This window comes from Periophthalmus magnuspinnatus, chromosome 1 (genome assembly GCF_009829125.3).
Source record: "Periophthalmus magnuspinnatus isolate fPerMag1 chromosome 1, fPerMag1.2.pri, whole genome shotgun sequence".
In the NCBI taxonomy this organism is placed as follows: domain Eukaryota; kingdom Metazoa; phylum Chordata; class Actinopteri; order Gobiiformes; family Gobiidae; genus Periophthalmus; species Periophthalmus magnuspinnatus.
In genome coordinates, this window is record NC_047126.1 from 34,410,812 (window position 1) to 34,430,717 (window position 19,906).

Consider the following 19,906-nt stretch of genomic DNA (forward strand, 5'->3'; position numbering starts at 1 on the left):
GAGGTTTCAGAGGTCAGAGGTTAGGGTCAGATCATGGACAAGGAGCTGCAGGTGGGTTAGGGGTTAGGGGTCATAGGTTAGGGGGTTAGGGTTGGACAGTGGACAGGGAGCTGCAGGTAGGTGAGGGGTCATGGCCTCAAAGAGATTCTGGCAAACTGTTCAAAGCCTCAGGAGAGGGAAGCAGTGCTTCACCAACATGGTTGCGGGCGGAGAGCCTCAACTGGGGATGTTGTTAGGTGGTGGAAGGAATATTTTGAGGATCTCCTCAATCCCACCATCACATCTTCCGAGGAGGAAGCAGAGACTGGGGACCTGGAGGCGGACTTGTCCATCACTCTGGCTGAAGTCACCGAGGTGGTTGGCCATCTCCTCTGTGTCAAGGCTCCGGGGGTGGATGAGATCCGTCTCAAGTCCTCAAGTCTCTGGATGTTGTGGGGCTGTCTTTGCTGACACGTATCTGCAATATCGCGTGGTGGTTGGGGACAGTACCTCTAGACCAGTGGTTCTTAACCTGGGTTCGATTGAACCCTAGGGGTTCGGTGAGTCAGTCCCAGGGGTTCGGCAGAAGTCAAGACACGCACGCGACTCATATGATTCGCGGACTGCGAGCGTCTCCAGACCCTGGCCATGTCCTAATTCCACAAATTACGCGTAATTTTACGCACTGTTTTGGAGCAGTTTTGCATTTTAAACATGGCGAAACGGACAAAACAAAGGAAGTACACAACCGAGGACACTGTGGATGTTTGTACAAGTTAAACACCCAACTTCAAATTTGAATCTGAAACATGACTAAACAAAAAGGGTGGAGGTGTGTGTGCATTTTTTAGAGATAATTTAGTTACTCACAGATTGTCATTTGGGATGTTTTCATCTTTTGAGTATATTTCATTTAAAATGGAGCTAAAGCAATCCCCCTCCATACTCTACTTCGTCATATACAAACCCCCCCAGCACTGTCTGAGTTTTATTGATGATTTTACTGAGATGCTTTCAGTCGTATGCACAGACTTTGATGGTGTAGTTGTTACAGGTGATTTTAATGTACATGTGGATAATGTGTTTGACAGAAACACTAAAGAGCTCTGTTCTGTCCTTGAAACCTTTGGTCTCACTCAGCATGTCAGTGAGCCCACCCACAACACACTCTGGACATGCTCATTACAAAAGGAGTAAATATTTCAAATGTCAGTGTGGTGGATGTTGCTCTGTCTGATGATTTCTGTGTCTTTTTTGACCTGTCTGTTATTCACAAACCAGCGGCTGGTCCTGCAGTTGTTCGAAGGAGACACATAAATGATAAAACAGGTGCACTGTTCATGGAAATTATACGCTTTGAAAATGCCCCATGTTCCAATGTTGATGATTTGTTGAACTCTGTAACTTCGAGTGTTTTGAATGTTCTGGACACCATTGCCCCGATGAAGGTTAAAATGGTTAAAGATAAGCAGAAAGCTCCATGGAGGAATGATGACTCGGTCAGGGCACAGAAAAGGGAGTGCCGGAGGGCCGAGCGGGAATGGCGCAAGTCAAACCTCCGGGTTCATTGTGAGATTTACAGATGAAAGATGTATATGTACAATCACAGTTTATGTAGAACAAGGCAAAGGTATTTTTCTGACATTATTGGAAGTTGTAGTAACAACTCTAGTGTCCTGTTTGCAAACAGATTAACAAACCCTCCAGCTCCACTGGCGTTAGAACTAATTTCCACATCTAAGTGCAATGAGTTTGCAGTATTCTTTAATGACAAGGTTCAGGGCATTAAAAATGCCATAAATTCCACAATGCAAATAACAACTCAGCACCCACCTAGACACTTAGGGCTGACTCACTTTGCACCTGTAACTAACAAAGCTATCCAAGAGATTGTCACCAGTCTGAGTTCATCTACATACTGCCTCGATGTGTTACCCACTAAATTTCTAAAGTCTGTGCTCAACAGTTTGCTATCACCACTCACTCACATAGTTAATATGTCACTTCAATCTGGAACATTCCCAAGCACTTTTGAAGCCTCTCCTAAAGAAGAGCAGTCTTGATGCCACAATATTGAACAATTACCGACCAATCTCAAATCTGCCGTTTTAGGCAAAATCCTTGAAAAAGTTGTTTACCAACAGCTTATTAACTTCCTCGAAATGAACAACTCCTTTGATGTCTTCCAATCTGATTTTAGACCCCAAAACAGCACTGAGACTGCTCTTATCAAGGTGACAAATGACATCCGCCTGAACACTGATGCAGGCAAAGTCTCAGTCTTGATCCTGTTAGATCTGAGTGTTTCCTTTGACACTGTGGATTATGGGATTCTCTTACAGAGACTAGAAGACTGGGTGGGAATCTCTGGTACGGCAGTAAACTGGTTCAAGTCCTATTTAGAAAACAGGGAGTACTTTGTTGAAATTGGAAAATGTATATCAGATAAAATGTCCCTGACCTGTGGGTGCCCCAGGGTTCAATCCTGGGACCCCTCCTGTCAAATCTCTACATGCTGCCATTAGGCCAGTTAATATGCAGCAATAATGTCTCCTACCACAAATATGCAGATGACAGTCAGATCTATGTCTCACTGGCAGCAGGTGAATATGGACCAGTGGATTCTCTCTGCCACTGCATCCAACAGATCAGTGTGTGGATGCAAAACAACTTTCTCCAGCTAAACTCCAACAAGACTGAAGTCATCATCTTTGGCCCACAGAAACATAGAGAAAGTGTCAGCAGTCACCTCCAGTCTCTCTCTCTAAAACCTTCAACTCAGGCTAGAAATCCTGGGGTAATAATGGACTCAGACTTGAACTTTAACAGCCACATCAAATCAATAACATCTGCAGCTTTTTACCACATAAAGAACATTGCAAAAATCAAAGGTATACTGTCAAAGCCAGACTTAGAGAGACTTCTCCATGCATTTGTCTCCAGTAGGTTAGACTACTGTAACGGCCTGCTCACTGGCCTCTCCAAACGAGCGTTAACACAGCTGCAGTACATCCAGAACACTGCTGCTCGGGTCCTGACTAGAACCAGGAAGTACGAGCACATAAGTCCTGTGCTCAGGTCTCTGCACTGGCTTCCTGTAGCTCAAAGAATAGACTTTAAAGCAGCTCTGCTTGTGTATAAGTCTCTCGATGGCCTAGGTCCAATGTTTAAATCCAGGCTCAATACGGTTCTGTTCAGCTGTGCATACAACTGAAAGGTTTTTATTCTGCACTCTTCTCTTTTAATGGTAAATTTATGATGATTATTTGTGATTATTTATGTTTTGATTTGTGTGATTTTAATGTCTTTCTTATTCTGTAAAGCACTTTGAATTACCTTATGTACGAATTGTGCTATACAAATAAACTTGCCTTGCCTTGCCTAAACTAGAGGCATCTCGGACCCGGAGCGGTTCATGGAACCGAGTGAAGATCTCATGGTGGACTCAGCAGCAGAGGACCTTATGTTTTGATGGACTGGATGCTTTTCCTGATCGGTAAGCGTGGTTTATTCTGCTATTGACTTAATTGTGGGTCAAATGAGTATTATGTGTAATCATTAGCATTAGCTAATGCCAATCTGCGCTCCCCCTCCGACCACCACAAATCATCACGCACACACCACTTGGGTGAAGTGTCTTGCCTGAGGACACAATGACAAAACTAAGGACACAATGACAGAAGTTGGTCCGAGCGGGACTCGATCCTCCAACCTCTGTCACAGAATGACTGTCACGCTGTCACATGTACAGTGTATTTTTAGTTTATAGTGTGTGTTTGTTCACCATTTGCAGTGTGTGGTTTGTAAATATATATTTATTTTGACCCATACCACTTGTTTTGAATATATTTTATTTACAAATACACATTATATATATTGTGTTTTGATATGTTATGTAAATGTACAGTAATAGAGCAGCTGGGTGTGCAAATACAGATTCCTCTCAGTGTGTATTGGTCATTGAATACTCCATCCATCCATCCATCCATCCATTTTCTTCCACTTATCCGGGGCCGGGTCGCGGGGGCAGCAGTCTAAGCAGGGACTCCTAGACTTCCCTCACCCCGGACCCTGCGGAGGAAACCCATTTCAGCTGCTTGTATCCGCGACCTTGTCGTCATTGAATACTGTCATTTCGAATACTGTCACTTCGAACGGCATAAAAACATAAAACGACATAAAAACGAAGAAAAGGAACAGACTTTGCTGTGAAAATGACATGAGAGTGGCACTTGTCAAGGTGAAGCCATGCATTTCTGAACTGGTCTTTCAAAGGCAACAGCAGAAGTCAAACTGATTTGCAGTAAATATTCATTATTATTCTAGCCTGATGGAAATTAGGTGATGGGTGTGTGTTAAAATGTTAAAAACAATAAATAGCATAAATACAATAAGTTCATTATTGGAATACATAATACAATAAAAAAAATTAAAATAATTTCACTGTGGTAGTATTAAAAAAGTTCATGTCTTTGTTAAAAGGTATGTATGTAATTTGTTGTGAGTTCATGCATTGTATTGGTTTTACTCTTTGAACACAGTGATGTTAATGCATGGTTCATTTTGTGCACCAGTAAAATATACATATGGCTTGAATTTGAAAAAAATGATATTTTATTTTTCAATAAACAAGGGTTCGGTGAATATGCATATGAAACTGGTGGGGTTCAGTACCTCCAACAAGGTTAGGAACCACTGCTCTAGACTGAATGGGGTGGTGGTCCCTCTGTATAAGAAGGGGGACCGGAGGGTGTGTTCCAATCACAGAGGAATCACTCTCTTCAGCCTTCTCGGTAAAGTCTAGGGTACTGGAGGGGCAGATAGTTGAACCTCGGATTCAGGAGGAGCAGTGTGGTTTTCGTCGCGGTCGTGGAACACTGGACCAGCTCCATACTCGCCATCGGGTCTTAGAGGGTTCATGGGAATTTGCCCAACCAGTCCACATGTGTTTTGTGGATCTGGAGAAGGCATTCGACCATGTCCCTCGTGGTGTCCTTTGGGGGGGTGCTCCGGGAGTATGGGGTCCGGGGCCCTTTGCTAAGGGCTATCTGGTCCCTGTATGACTAGAGCAGGAGTTGTGTTCGCATTGCTGGCAGAAAGTCAAACCTGTTCCCAGTGCATGTTGGACTCCATCAGGGCTGCCCTTTGTCACCGGTTCTGTTCATTATATTTATGGACAGAATTTCTAGGCGCAGTCAGGGGCCGGCAGGGGTCTGGTTCAGGAATCACAGGATTTCATCTCTGCTGTTTGCAGATGATGTTGTCCTGATGGCTTCATCAAGCCATCAGGACCTGTAGCAGGTGCTGGGGCAGTTTGCAGCCAAATGTAAAGTGGCTGGGATGAGAATCAGCTCTTCCAAATCCGAGGTCATGGTTCTTGACCAGAAAAAGGTGGCTTGTCCTCTCCAGGTGGGTGGTGAGTCTCTGCCTCAAGTGTAGGAGTTCAAGTATCTCGAGGTCTTGATCGCTTGATCGGTGCAGTATCTGCAGTGATGCGGGCGCTGTATCGATCTGTTGTGGTAAAGAAGGAGCTGAATCGAAAGGCAAAGCTCTCGATTTACCGGTCAATCTATTTTCCTTCTCTCACCTATGGTCATGAGCCATAGGGTGAGGAGCTAGGTCACGCGGGAGGAGCTTGGAGTAGAGCCGCTGCTCCTACATGTCAAGAGGACCCAGCTGAGGTGGCTCAAGCACCTCCCAGGGGAGGTGTTCTGGGCATGTTCCAGGAGGCCCCGGAGAAGACCCAGGACAAGCTGGAGGGACTATGTCTCTCGGCTGGCCTGGGAATGCCTTGGGGTCCCACTGGAGGAGCTGGAGGATGTGTCTGGGGTGAGGAAAGTCTGGGAGTCCCTGCTTAGACTGCTGCCCCCGCAACCCAACCGCAGATAAGCAGAAGAAAATGGATGGATGGATAAATGTTAAAACACCACTAACTTAAGTATTCTACATATACAAATAATTGGGTAGTCTTTATTTTAATTAATTTGAATGTAGCAAACGACGAAGCTATGGATCAGACCTGGATGACAGAGGGTCTATGCAGACATCTAATTTGAATGTTATTTTTATTTTTTTTTTAGGTTTTCCTATTTTTTATAAAAGTGACTGTTAGCTTTGAGACAAATTGAGCTAACTAGCGTACTGCTGTTTATTCCAGGGACGAAATTATCCAAATTATTCTAGTGAAGGTGTGTGGAGCTTAAAAACACAGTGGAGCACTTCCTGTATTACCACATAATGACATCCCAAGGTGGAACAGAGTGTTTTCTGTTTGAGAGACAAACTCAGCTTAAATATCCAGGGCTTGTGTGTTAAACATGTGTGAAAGAAACAAAACACAACTCCAGGTCTGTTTGTGGTGAGGAAACTGCATTAGAACAGAGATCAGATAATAGCATGATATGGGCTCTTTAAAACCGTGTAATATGGGTCATTTAAGTTGTGTAATATGGGCCTTTTAAAACAGTGTAATTTGGGCCCTTTAAAACAGTGTAATATGGCCCTTTACATTTTTATTTTTTTTTAAGTATTGGTCAAATTTGTTCAGTTTAAATTATGCATCAATACGTATGTAGGTATCACTAAACTAAAAGAAAAAGGCACAGAAGTTTCCTAATAAGTAAGAGGAGTCATTTTTCGGTAGATATGATTTTATTCACGGTCATGTATTTTTCATTTAGTGAAGACACAGGTCTGTAGTCTGTGCACATGCGGGACAACATTACAAAGCTAACAGTACTGCACTCCCACTGACAACGCAGTAAACACACACACTCGACCATCAGAAACACACCATCCTAGAGATATATTTAGAAAAATATAGAGTCCTACCTCTTAAAGTGACAGAACACATCCACAAAGGCAGTGATAAGGAGGAGAGCTGGGTATAATGTAGTGATGGGACTTTCGGCTCCTTTGTGGAATCCGAATCTTCTGAGTCGTTCAAAAGACTGGCTCTTTTACTATTAATATATATGACAGAAGCCAATGTGAGAACTCATTTTATCTACAAACTGATCAAAGAGAGACACGGCCAAGGCTCAGATGTGTTTAAAAATGGTTCAAACTGTGAGTTTACCCTTTGGAATGATGAAATTCTAAATAAAAGGTTTAACTACAATAATAATAATAATAATAATAATAATAATAATAATAATAATAATAATAAATTGTTATTATGATGTCAAATATGTTTTTTTGTTTTGTTTTGTTTTTTGTGTGCACAAAGCTCTCACTCTTGTCGCCTACTCTGCTTCTGTGCTGATCCTTGTGTTGGTTAAGTGTTAATCAGTGTAAACATGCATAAAAATGGGGAAAAAAAAGATTTGGTCTTTTTTTTTAATTTAATCCGTTCAAATTAAGGAATCGTTCAAAAGAGCCGACTCGCTGGCACACGTCGCATCACTGGTATAATGGTGTGTTATAGTGGTGTTGTAGTCATGCAGTGCCATGCCCTGGTTAATGAGGGACATGTGTGAATGTGTGTGCTCATGATGGGGCTGTGTCTGCACATAATCAGCTAAAGGGAGAACACATATCCAACAGAAAGACCAGAAAAACAAGCACTCAACTTCTGTCCCTGCCTCCCAGTGTGAGATGGAGACAGGGCTCACATTTAAAAGTGCTGTTCAGATGCCCAGCCCCAGGCTGCACGAGATCTGACTGAGTGTGACGTCACCCTCAGTGTTCAGCTCCAGTCACATCAAGCTCATCGACGCTAGATAGGGGCCAATTTGGAGCCCAGTTGCATAGTAGGAATTTCGACCACGGGTATCATTGCAACCAAAGAGCCAATCCGGAGTGAGGCTGTTCATGGTAACGTCCCTTCCTGCCTACACAGCTGGTTTGGCAGGGGGCAGGCTAACGTGTTTCTGTATCTGTGTCTGGCACAGTTACTCTTTCGTTTGGTTGTATTCAGATTACAGTTACTTTACTGAAATTAAAAGAATACGCTGCAGTGCATGATCACACAATGTAGGCTTGAAACTGCACAGAATCAGTAACAAAAACTAAAAAACACAGCTCCTATAGTGAGGCATGTGTGATTTTTACCTCTATACTTTGTGATATGAAATGCAGAACAGTGAAACTAACATAAAGCTGCTTATAATCCTATGTTGTCTAAATAGACTGTTTATATAAATGGGAAGGGGCGTTACCCTCAACAGCCTTGCTTTGGAGAGACATGTCCCTTTTTATATGTTTATAAGCGCTGCCAGCTTTTTACGACAGAGAGCCAAACGTAAATGTGAAGAGGCTCTGCTTGACGCTCACATATACAGCAGACGAAGAAGACAAGGAGCTGGAAGATGAGGGAGCGTCATGGCATACAGCCACACGAGGCCATGAGACACGTTTGTGCTCGTCCCAAGCCTGTATAAAAAACACAATTAGGTCAGCATGAAGAAGCAAAGCCGATGACACTGGACTCAGACGCATCATGTCGATTTGAAGTTATCACAGTGAAATACTTTGCATGCTTTTTGGTTTTTTTTCTACCCGCAAAATCACAAAGTTGTATTTTCTATTGACCTTATTTGGCCCCGCCCATTTTTACCATAAACGATCCAAACTGCGCTCTCTTTGTGGTGGCAGTTCTGGTTATGCAGAATCCCATTCATTTCAAAGGAGAATTTGGGAAAAGGACTGCATCGATTCTCTGGAGGCTTTAAAACGGTTTTGTCTCGATAGAAATGATTTACAGTCAAGATCGCCAGCACAATGTTTGATTAAATGCTGTTTGACTGAAGAAGTAACTGAACACATTTACCAAAAATAATAAAAGAAAAATATAAAATCTGTCAACTGGACAAAAACTTTTAGAGTGAAGATGTTTGGCTGCTTGTCCAAGCCGCTTCTTCAGTTCTAGTCACATTACTGCTGGACACTGCCTGGCCAAAAAAAGTCGCTACCTGGATTTAACTAAGCAAATAGGTACGAGCCACCTCCAGTTGGTCAGGTCTAGGTTAAGCAACACTATGTGCTCAAATGGAATGACCAGGTTATTCCATCAATGGATTTTTTCTTCCCTGATGGCACAGGCATATTCCAAGATGACAATGCCAGGATTCATTGGGCTCAAATTGTGAGAGTGGTTCAAGGAGCATGAGACATCATTTTCACACATGGATTGTCCACCACAGACTCCAGACCTTAACCCCATTGAGAATCTTTGGGGTGTGCTAGAGATAGCTTTGTGCAGCGGTCAGACACTAACATCGTCAGTGCAAGATCTTGGTGAAAAATTAATGAAACACTGGGTGGAAATAAATCTTGTGACACTACAGAAGCTTATCAAACAATGCCACATCAAATACGTGCCATAATCAAAACTTAAGGTGTCCAACCAAATATTAGAGTGTGTGACCTTTTTTTTTTGGTGGCATCTTTTTTTTTTTGCCAGGGAGTGTATCTGTCTGAAGGGAGGAGCTAACTACACTGAAACTAAAAACAACTATTGTCGTCCCATCATAAACTCTTGGTTCCTAGCCCCGATGAGCTTCATTTCACCGGAGGCAAATGCTGTGGGTGACGTCGCGTTCACTCAGTCCACTTCTTTGCAGTCTGTGGTTGTGACTTGTGAACATTACAGCTCTAGACCATCTGCTTCGTCATAATTGTCTCACTGATGCACCCTCTGCACGGACTACAGTCGACGTAGAGCGGGCGTTGGGAGGAGAGCAGACTCATTACGTCCTCATTAATGCCAGATGCCAACGCTGAGGGGCGTCAGATGGGACATGCCAGACGTCACCGGTCCAGATGCAGACTGCTGATTGGATCAGATGCCTGTCCTAAACAGATTTGTGAGGGTATGTTTGGACTAGAGAGAGCAGAACGGCAGATGGAGACGCCGACTGCTGTACATGCTTTCCAGAGCTACTTATTACTGAAGATGTGCAGGGTTAAGTGACGTAATAACTTAAACAGAGAGGAAACAAGGTAGTATGTCACAGGACGACTGTTGGTGATTTTGAAGATTTTTCAGTCTTAAACAATTTTTAAACATGAGACAAAACCTGCAGACCACAGACACAAGAATCAAATGAGATTTTTAGACTCAGCGGGATATGGCAATGAAGAGCCCACACACCACAAGCTAAAAGTCATGAGTGCACCTAGTGTCACCTGTTTCCTGTCTACAGTAAAACAACTCACTCTGAGAAGCTAAAGTGTTCCAAAGATCGGAGCTTTGCACTTCTACTGTTGATACAAGTCCAAATTGTATTATTATTAGTGAAATGTGGTGCCGTGGTTTAGATAAATGCTTTTAATGCACAGAAGGCTGGAGATAAACAAACAGGAAGTATAGTCGCTATTGTGAATCTGTAGCAGCCTCAGTCTGATCCTCATTGTGTGGATATAAACACACACAGAAGGATCTGTTCTTGTCTTTTTACTTTTAAAGAACACTTCAAACTGAACAAAGTGCCGTCTTGTGGATTGGGGGTCATTATTTGCAGAGAACTCTGCAGTTTAACTTCACAACTGTGAGATGTAAAGTCATCTTTAACTTATTTACGCTGCTCCTGATTTTGTATCTGGCACCTCTGTGTCCGTCAATCCATCTGCCCTTGATGCTGCTTTATAGGCTGTTGCCATAGTGATGTTTTGTGGTTACAGGCTCCTAATTCGGGCAGATGATCCTGTGGTGTGTGACAAGTTGTTCATCAGATCAGTGTATTTTGAGAGTGAAGCTGATCGTGCCCAGAGAGAGCACACAAATTAGATTGTTTCTTCTTTGTATGAGATTTTAGCCGTGACAAATGAGAAATAAACAGGCATGCTTGAGATGTGAGCGGATTTTGTCTTAGTTTTGGTTCAACAGTCCTAAACTAACAAGTGACAGGTTCATGTTTAAGCTGAGTTTTTAGAGAGCTGGCTATGTATTTAGAGTCAGGTGAATCTGTAAATCTCCTTTTAAAACCAGAGAGAGGAGAGATTAGAGCATACAGTGTTGTGGCAGGGGCGGAGCCCGAAATTTTTGGTTGGAGGAGCTATGGGGGGGGCTAAGTTCTTCAATGGGGATGCTCACTTAACACGCAAGAGTCTTATATTTATGTAGTTTAAATGTACTTAGGCCCTGTAGTTATTTATAAAAGCTAATATGCTTTTGTTTTTGTTTTGTTTTTTTTAAATTGTAGTCTCATTTTGAACACTGGGGCAAAAATCTTTGGGGGAGCTATGGAGGAGCAGAGCAAATACTCCACTGAATTAGGTAACTTTAAAGTAAAAGCATTTAAGCTGTTTAGATCAGTGTGAGAAGCTCCTAGACATCGAATAGGTCCTTAAATGCATCACGTCTTATTGAGCTGTTGTGGGAGACGTAAACTCACCGACAGTAGAATAAATATTAGTACTGAGGGAGTCTTAAAACGGGCTCCAGTGTGAAGCATTCTATCCCCCATGAGACACTTTAACAGCTGTACTTTTGCTTTGGAAAATGCAATGAAAACTCAATAGAAAATGTAGAAAAAGCTTGTTCATGACTTGGAGCGAAACAGCCCTCTTTAAGATGTAACGATGTAACAAGCTAAAGAGAAGAGACACTTTGCCGCTTTACACTTACACAAGCAACACATCGGCAATCTAAACATACACTAAGAGCATACAAGTGCGTTGATAGAGAGAGCTGCAGGTGTCCTTGTTAGGGAACAAGAGCAGGACTGAGGAGAGAAAAGAGAAACATCTCTGTTGTTATTGGGTCAAACTGGACGCTGTGTTGGTGCAGTGTTCTAGCTCATTTGAGGCTAGTTATGACCAGCGTCAAGTTGAGGCCCAGATCCAGACCAAACCGCCTGAGGATGTGTTTGAGTATCACAGAGGTGCAAAGACACGGCGACGCCAGGCTAGTTCCGGCTGTCTCACTTCCTGTTCCATTCAATGTGTGTTGGAAATTAGTCGAGTCGAGTGCTAAAATAAATCAGTATTTAAATTTCAGGACAAAAAATTACAAACAGGTCATCACACAGCAGGTCAAGAGCTTTACGGCCGTGGAAATACTTCACCGGAGGAAGCGTCTGTGTGTAGACAAGTAGGAATTTGTGTAGTGAAGCTAATGCTAATGCTAACTGAAATTAAAATGAAAATAATACCAAATTCAAATGAAGCTAATGCTAACGGGAATTAAAATGAAGCTAATGCTAAGTTAAATTAAAATCAAACTAAGGCTAACTGAAATTAAAATCAAACTAATGCTAACTGGAATCAAAATGAAGCTAATGCTAACTGGAATGAAAATGAAGCTAATGCCTACTGAAGTCTGTGTAATCTCTCAGTCGTCCAGGTCTGATCCATAGCAAAAGACGAAGTTTAAATCTGTCAACTGGACAGTTGCTTAATTTAAAATCAAACTAATGCTAACGGAAATTGAAATCAAAATCAAAGTAATGCTAATTGAAATTAATATGAAGCTAATGCCAACTGAAATTAAAATGAAAGTAATGCTAACTGAAATTAAGATGAAGCTAATGATAACAGAAATTAAAATGAAGCTAATGCTAACTGAAATTAAAATCAAACTAGTGCTAACTGAAATTAAAATAAAGTTAATCCTAACTGAAATTAAAATGAAGTTAATGCTAACTGAAATCAAAATGAATGTAATACTAACTGAAATTAAAATGAATTTAATGCTAACTGAAATTAAAATGAATTAGTGACATTAAAATAGCGGTACAATCTGAATGATTTTCAACTTCTCATTAGATGTATTTTCATAAAATTGTTTTATTCTAGTTTGAGATTTAGATTAACTTAGTATTAGCATTAGCATTAGCTTTGACACAAACGCATACTTTTAAACACAAGTTTCCTGTAGTTAACTGCTGACATCGTCGTAAAGGTCGTAACATGGCAACATGGCGTCTGTGATCCTCCATCTGTAACCTGCTGTCTCATTGTTACATACTGATTTATTCCTCACAGAGACTAAACAGGAAGAGCAGCTCACCCAGCTAAAATGAGGGACCCTGTAGACCAAGGTCTGGCCCAGCTTGACTCGTAACATTAGTGGTTATTTCATTATGTATTCTGATATTCCTCAGCAAATAGCTAATGAGAGAATAACACTAATCACTATGTTATCGGGCCAAACTGGACACTGCCCATATGTGGTGCGGCTAGAACACTGGTCAATGGTCACATTTTCATCTTGAAGGCTCAAAGCTATTTACATCAAGGAACCACACATACACACGCACACCCCTACACACACACACACACACACACGTACACACACCCACACACACACACACACCCACACACCCACGCGCGCACACACACACACACACACACACTCGGGGTTAGGTTAGGTGTCTTGCGTCGAGACTCAAACTCAGGATTCAAACCACCAACCCTCAGATCAGTCCGGTTTGACCCGATAACATTGGTGCTTCTCTCATCAGCTTCTCTGCTCTCCCCAAACTCTCACAACCACACTGATGCAGTATAGCACACAATGCGGATATACAGTATATGGTAACAGTCTGCAGCTCCATGGTCCCATCACCAGGGCAACAACTACAATAACTGCCCCACCAACACTGTAAAAATCTTTTCTTCTTTAAACAGTTGGAAAGCTACCTGTCCAAACCTAATGACGGGTGTTCAGGGTGGAATATGCTACTCTTAAAGGTCCTATATGACACAAAATGGACTCTCGTGAACATAAAGCCATGTTCAAATGCTGTTACCTCCTCAAAAACAGACCTGGAGCTGTGTTTTGCTTTATTCACACATGTATGAGTAACACTTTATTATTAGTCTGTCTACATCTCAAAAGCTCAAAATGCTCTGTTCTACCTTGTGATGTCATGAAGTGGTAGTTTTTTTTAAGTTAACAGCTCCTTTTACCTTCAGTAGAGATTGACACTTCCATGACTGAAATCATCCAAATGATTCAAGTGAAGGTGTGTGGAGTTTAAAAACACATTGAAGCACTTCCACATGATGACATCACAAGGTGTTTTGTGTTTGAGTGAGGAACTCAGAAAATAAGAAATTAAAGATTACTCATACATGAATCACTCCAAATACAACTTCAGATCCTCAACGAGAAGAAACGACTAGAACATGGTTAAAGATCTGAAGTCCATTTTGCAGAACAGTTCTGATTTAAGCAAAGGGACATGGGCAGTTTCCATTGAAATGTCTGTAAATAAATAAATTGCTTTTGTAATTACATTAAAGCTATTGAGCCACACTCCAGAGGGTCACAGCCTCACGTGTTCACAAGCCTATGACATAATGAGAACAGAGCGATGAACCAAGCCACGCTGGTGACTAAAACAAAGTAATTTCATCTCATTCGCAGCACTCTCCCATTCTCCCGCACTTCACCCAAACCCCTCGGAATTCCTATGAGTCCACTGTTCCGCTGCCCCTCTTCAGACAGCGGAGCTGGACACCTGGAGCCAGCCTACGTCAGTGTAGGCGCCCGTCACGTGCCAGTACACTGCGCCCATCAGTTTGGTCCACACCAGCTGCACCTCTTCAGTGAAGCATTCTGGGTAATCCTCCGACAGAACCTCCAGCATCACACCGCTCAGGATCTGGGGAGTAAAAAGAAAAAGAATACGTTCATTTGATTTACCACAGCGGCGTCTACTGATCTGAAGGTCGGTGGTTCGAATCCAATTACTATAATTAGTAGACTGGTCAGATTTTAGATTCCAGCTCCCACAGATGAATGCTGTTGTTGTGTCCTTGAGCAAGACACTTCATCTGCCTTGCCCCCAGTGTCTGCATACACCAGCGTATGAACATGTGGATCCTTTATGTAAAGCACTTTGAGTGACCTGAAGGTGGAAAATGCTGTATAAACATGTGAGCATTTACCATGTTTGTTTAAGCCTGTTTGTTGCCATGGTCACAATCATCACACAAAACGCTATGGAAAAAAGCCAAGCCGTTCACTTGAAACGCAGGCGGGACTGGAGGAAATAGAAACGATTAAAAGTTTAACATAAAAGCTGTGGATGGAGAGACACATCAAAATGATAATGTGCAGAGACGCCACTGGAGCCGGAGCTCAGCAGAAAGGTGCATTTTAAAGTGGAAATGGGCCTCGGAGTCACACATTCACAAAGTCCATATGAATAAATGTAACTGGAAAATATATAACCCAAGTGAAGACTGTAGATCTGTTTTAATCCATTCTTTTTTCAGACTGATGCATGTTGGAGTAACACTTTATTATTAGTCTGTCTACACCTCTAAAGCTCAAAATGCTCTGTTCCACCATGTGATGTCATTAAATGGTAGTTTTCATAACAGCTCTTATCTTTAGTTCAGTGCACATTGGCAATTCCGGGGTTGATATGATCCAAATAATTCTAGTGAAGGTGTGTGGAGTTTGAAAACACAGTGGAGCACTTTCTGTTTTACCACTTAATGACATCACAAGGTAGAACAGAGTGTTTTCTGTTTGAGGGAAGAACTCCAAACGAAATATGCTGAATTTGTGTGTTAAACATGTGTGAATGAAGCAAAACACAACTCCAGGTCTGTTTGTGATGAGGAAACAACATTAGAATCTGAGAATAATGTGAGCCTTTTAAAACTGGGTACTATGGGCCCTTTAAAGCCCCTTACCACTCCTCATGTGGTTAAAATTCAAAACTCACAAACATGCTGTAAAAATTATAATAAGACACCACACTTATTCACGTCTGGTAAACCAAAAATCAAGGCTTGAGCTCTCACTTTTTCACAGGAGCGGCACCAACCATTTTTGTTTGGAGGAGCTGTGGAGGGACTAAGGTCTTCAGTGGGGGCACTCACTCAACTTTTTCATTTAGAGCCTTTATGGATGCGAGCCCTACCATGTTTGAGTCTCTGTTTTAACCAAGTCTACATGTAATCAGCCCCTGCAGTGATTTATAAAACTTAATATAGATGTTTATTTAACTGTAGTCTTATTTTGAGCACTCTGTGGTGCCATTTGAACTTTTTATTAGACATGCACCGATCCAAGTTTTTCTTTTGTTCTGATACCTTATATAAACTGATACCAGAGCAGAGGCTCGAAACAGCATTTAAACTTGAATAAAATGAGACAAAACTGATCCAAATGTTTATGTAGCTGTTACTTTGTGTTAATAAAAAAAATCAAACATTCTGAGACTTTGGGGCCAAATACAACTTGTTAGTAGTCTTACATCAGTTTATATGTCCAACCAGAATATCTATTGAACTGATGTCTAGAAGCCAATATCCAGTACAAATATTGTATCAGTGCAGCTCTAATTTTTAGTCAACATTAAATGTCCTATGAAAATGGGCCAAACATTTTTGGGGGAGTAGTGACCCATTCTAGGGGAGGCTAGTGCCCCCTCAAGCCTCCTGGTGCAGCCCCTGCTTTTCTTCATGTCTAAAGCTTTGATCAATGCTCTTGTAAGGCATCATAAAAACAAAATAACCTTCTTAGTCACTTTTAATGTAGCGCTTTTCCACCTTCAAGGCTCAAAGCACTTTACACCAAGGAACCACTCACCGATTCACACACACATTTACACACCACAGTGAATCACACCTCCAACCTGAGGGTCAGGTTAGCAGTGTGATTCTCTACCAGTGATGTTTACATCAAGAGCAGGATTCAAACCACCATCCTTTGGATCAGTGGGCCTGAGCCACTGGTGCTCCCTCTAAATAAATCTAAAGTCTAAATGAATTGTGAAGCAGAGAAGTGGTGGGGATTTCAAATGAGGTTAATCTTCAGGGCCTACAGCTGCAATTTCTAAAAAGGCTCTTCAGAGACTCAGGGAAGGAAGACGAGCCTCAGACGCACTGCACGTATGAACAAGTGTGAGACAGAAGTGTGAAACAAACGAATGAGACAGAAGTGTGAGACAGACGAGACAGAAGTGTGAGACAGAAGAGTGAGACAAGTTTGAGACAGAACAATGTCACAGAAGTGTGAGACAGAAGAGTGAGACAAGTTTGAGACAGAACAATGTCACAGAAGTGTGAGATAGAAAAGTGAGACAACTTTGAGACAGAAGAGTGAGACAGAAACATGAGACAGAATTGTGAGACAGGTTTGAGACAGAAGTGTAAGACAGAAGAGCCTCTGGGTCAGTGAATCTGACTGCGGAACCAATGATGAGAGTGGGATTTGAACCGGCAACTATCAGATCAGGACAAACACTCTGCAAAGATAAACTTCTAAACACAAGTGAATGCTTATTTGAGCAACTGACTGCAGCAGTTAAAGTACAGCTCAGAGCTGTTCCACATATGAGGAGACATACACATGTGAGGACACATACACATGTGAGGACACATACACATGTGAGGAGACATATACATGTGAGGACACATACACACGTGAGGACACAGACATGTGAGGAGACATAGACATGTGAGGACATATACACATGTGAGGACACATGCACATGTGAGGAGCCATACACATCTGAGGGGACATACACATGTGAGAGATACACATGTGTGGTAGGACACATACTCGTGAGAGTACATACACATGTTTTGAGACATACAAATGTGTGTTAGGACACATACACATGAAAGACATACACATGGACACATATACATGTGTGGTAGGACTCATACACATGTGTGTCAGGATACATAAACAGGTGAGGGGACACACACGTGAGGATACATACACATGTGAGGATATATACACATGTGAGGACACATACACATGTGAGAACACATGCACATGTGAGGAGACACACACGTGAGGGGACATACACATGTGAGGACACATACACGTGTGAGGAGATATACACATGTGAGGCGACATACACCTGTGAGGACACATACACATGTGAGACATACACATAGACATTTATACATGTGTGGGAGGACTCATACACATGTGCATCAGGATACCCTTAAAACATCAACCTGTATGCTCGACCCTATTCCAATCAGACTCCTCAAAGAAGCCCTCCCCCTAATAATAGATTCCATCCATAACATAATAAATATGTCATTAGAAAATGGCTACGTTCCTCAGTCCTTTAAGTATGCTGTGATTAAACCCCTTTTGAAAAAACCTAACCTAAATCCTGATGAACTAGCCAACTATAGACCTATCTCTAATCTTCCCTTCCTCTCAAAAATTCTAGAACGCGTGGTGGTGAAACAGCTCTGCAGGACAATAATATATTTGAAAAATTTCAATCTGGATTCAGAGCTCACCACAGCACAGAGACTGCACTGCTTAAAGTAACAAATGACTTACTACTAGCTGCTGATAACGGGCTGACTTCAGTCCTGGTCCTACTGGACCTCAGTGCAGCATTTGACACCGTTGATCACAACATTCTACTGCAGAGGTTAGAATGTGACATTGGAATCAGAGGGACCGCCCTCAAATGGTTTAAATCCTATCTATCAGATAGGTACCAGTTTGTTAGTATAAACCAGTGCACCTCTCCCTGTTCTAAAGTAGCCTGTGGGGTTCCACAAGGATCTGTGCTTGGTCCAATCCTATTTACTCTGTATATGTTGCCATTGGGTAACATCCCCTCCCTGAACCGCCACCTTAACATGGTGGAGGGGTTTGAGTCCCCGAATGATCCTGGGAGCTATGTTGTCGGGGGCTTCATGCCCCTGGTAGGGTCACCCATGGCAAACAGGTCCAGGGGGATGGGTCAGACGAAGAGCGGTTCAGAAGCCCCTTATGACGAGTGTAAAAACAAGGCCATTTACGTCGCCCGGACCGGCGTTACCGGGGCCCCACCCTGGAGCCAGGCCTGGGGTGGGTGCTCGACAGCGAGCGCCTGGTGGCCGGGCCTTTCCCCACGGGGTCTGGCTGGCCTCAGCCCGAAGGAGTGACGTGGGGCCGTCCTCATGTGGACCCACCACCCGCATGAGGATCCGTAAGGGGCCAGTGCTTGAAGATCTGGGCCACAGTCGAAGGCGGGGGCCTCGACGACCGGATCTCTGGACATGGAGACTGGCTCTGGGGACATGGAATGTAACCTCGCTGGGAGGGAAGGAGCCAGAGCTTGTGCGGGAGGTTGAGCGTTACCGACTAGATATAGTCAGCCTCGCCTCCACGCACAGTTTGGGCTCTGGAACCCAACTTCTTGAGAGGGGCTGGACTCTCCATTTCTGTGGTGTTGCCCGCGGGGAGAGGCGGCGAGCTGATGTGGGCTTGCTCATTGCCCCACAGCTCAGCCGCTTCATGTTGGGGTTCACTCCGGTGAACGAGAGGGTCGCGTCCCTGCGCCTTCGGGTCGGGGACAGGTCTCTCACTGTTGTGTCGGCCTATGGGCCAAACAGCAGTGCGGAGTACCCAGCCTTCTTGGAGTCCCTGGGAGGGGTACTAGACAGTGCACCAACCGGGGACTCCGTTGTTCTCCTGGGGGACTTCAACGCCCATGTGGGTAATGACAGTGACACTTGGAGGGGCTTGATTGGGAAGAACGGCCTCCCTGATCTGAACCCGTGCGGTGTTTTGTTATTGGACTTCTGTGCTAGTCACAGTTTGTCCATAACAAACACCATGTTTGAGCACAAGGGTGTCCATCGGTGCATGTGGCACCAGGACACTCTAGGTCGGAGGTCGATGATCGAATTTGTTGTCGTGTCAGCTGACCTCCGACCTCCGACACCCGAGTGTCTTGGACACTCGGGTGAAGAGAGGGGCTGAGCTGTCCACCGATCACCACATGGTGGTGAGTTGGATCTGCTGGTGGAGGAGGAAGCCGGACAGACCTGGCAGACCCAAGCGTATTGTAAGGGTCTGTTGGGAACGCCTGGCAGAGCCCTCTGTCAGAGGGGTCTTCAACTCACACCTCCGGGAGAGCTTCTCCCTGATCCCGGGGGAGGCTGGGGACATGGACTCCGAGTGGGCCATGTTCTCCACCTCTATTGTCAATGCGGCTGCTCGTAGCTGTGGTCGTAAGGTCTGTGGTGCTTGTCGTGGCGGCAATCCCCGAACCCG

The 19,906-nt window shown here is 43.3% G+C and overlaps 1 protein-coding gene across 1 annotated transcript in view; it reads right to left on the bottom strand.

Annotated features, from left to right (window-relative positions):
* Nucleotides 1-14,366: 14,366 nt before the first annotated feature.
* The window catches only part of cygb2 (cytoglobin 2), a 38,822-nt gene continuing 33,282 nt past the window's right edge, over nucleotides 14,367-19,906 (bottom strand). Inside the window, exon 3 of the mRNA XM_033972106.2 lies at nucleotides 14,367-14,531. Coding sequence (XP_033827997.1) covers nucleotides 14,367-14,531 — 165 coding nt within the window. The remainder of the gene's footprint in view (nucleotides 14,532-19,906) is intronic.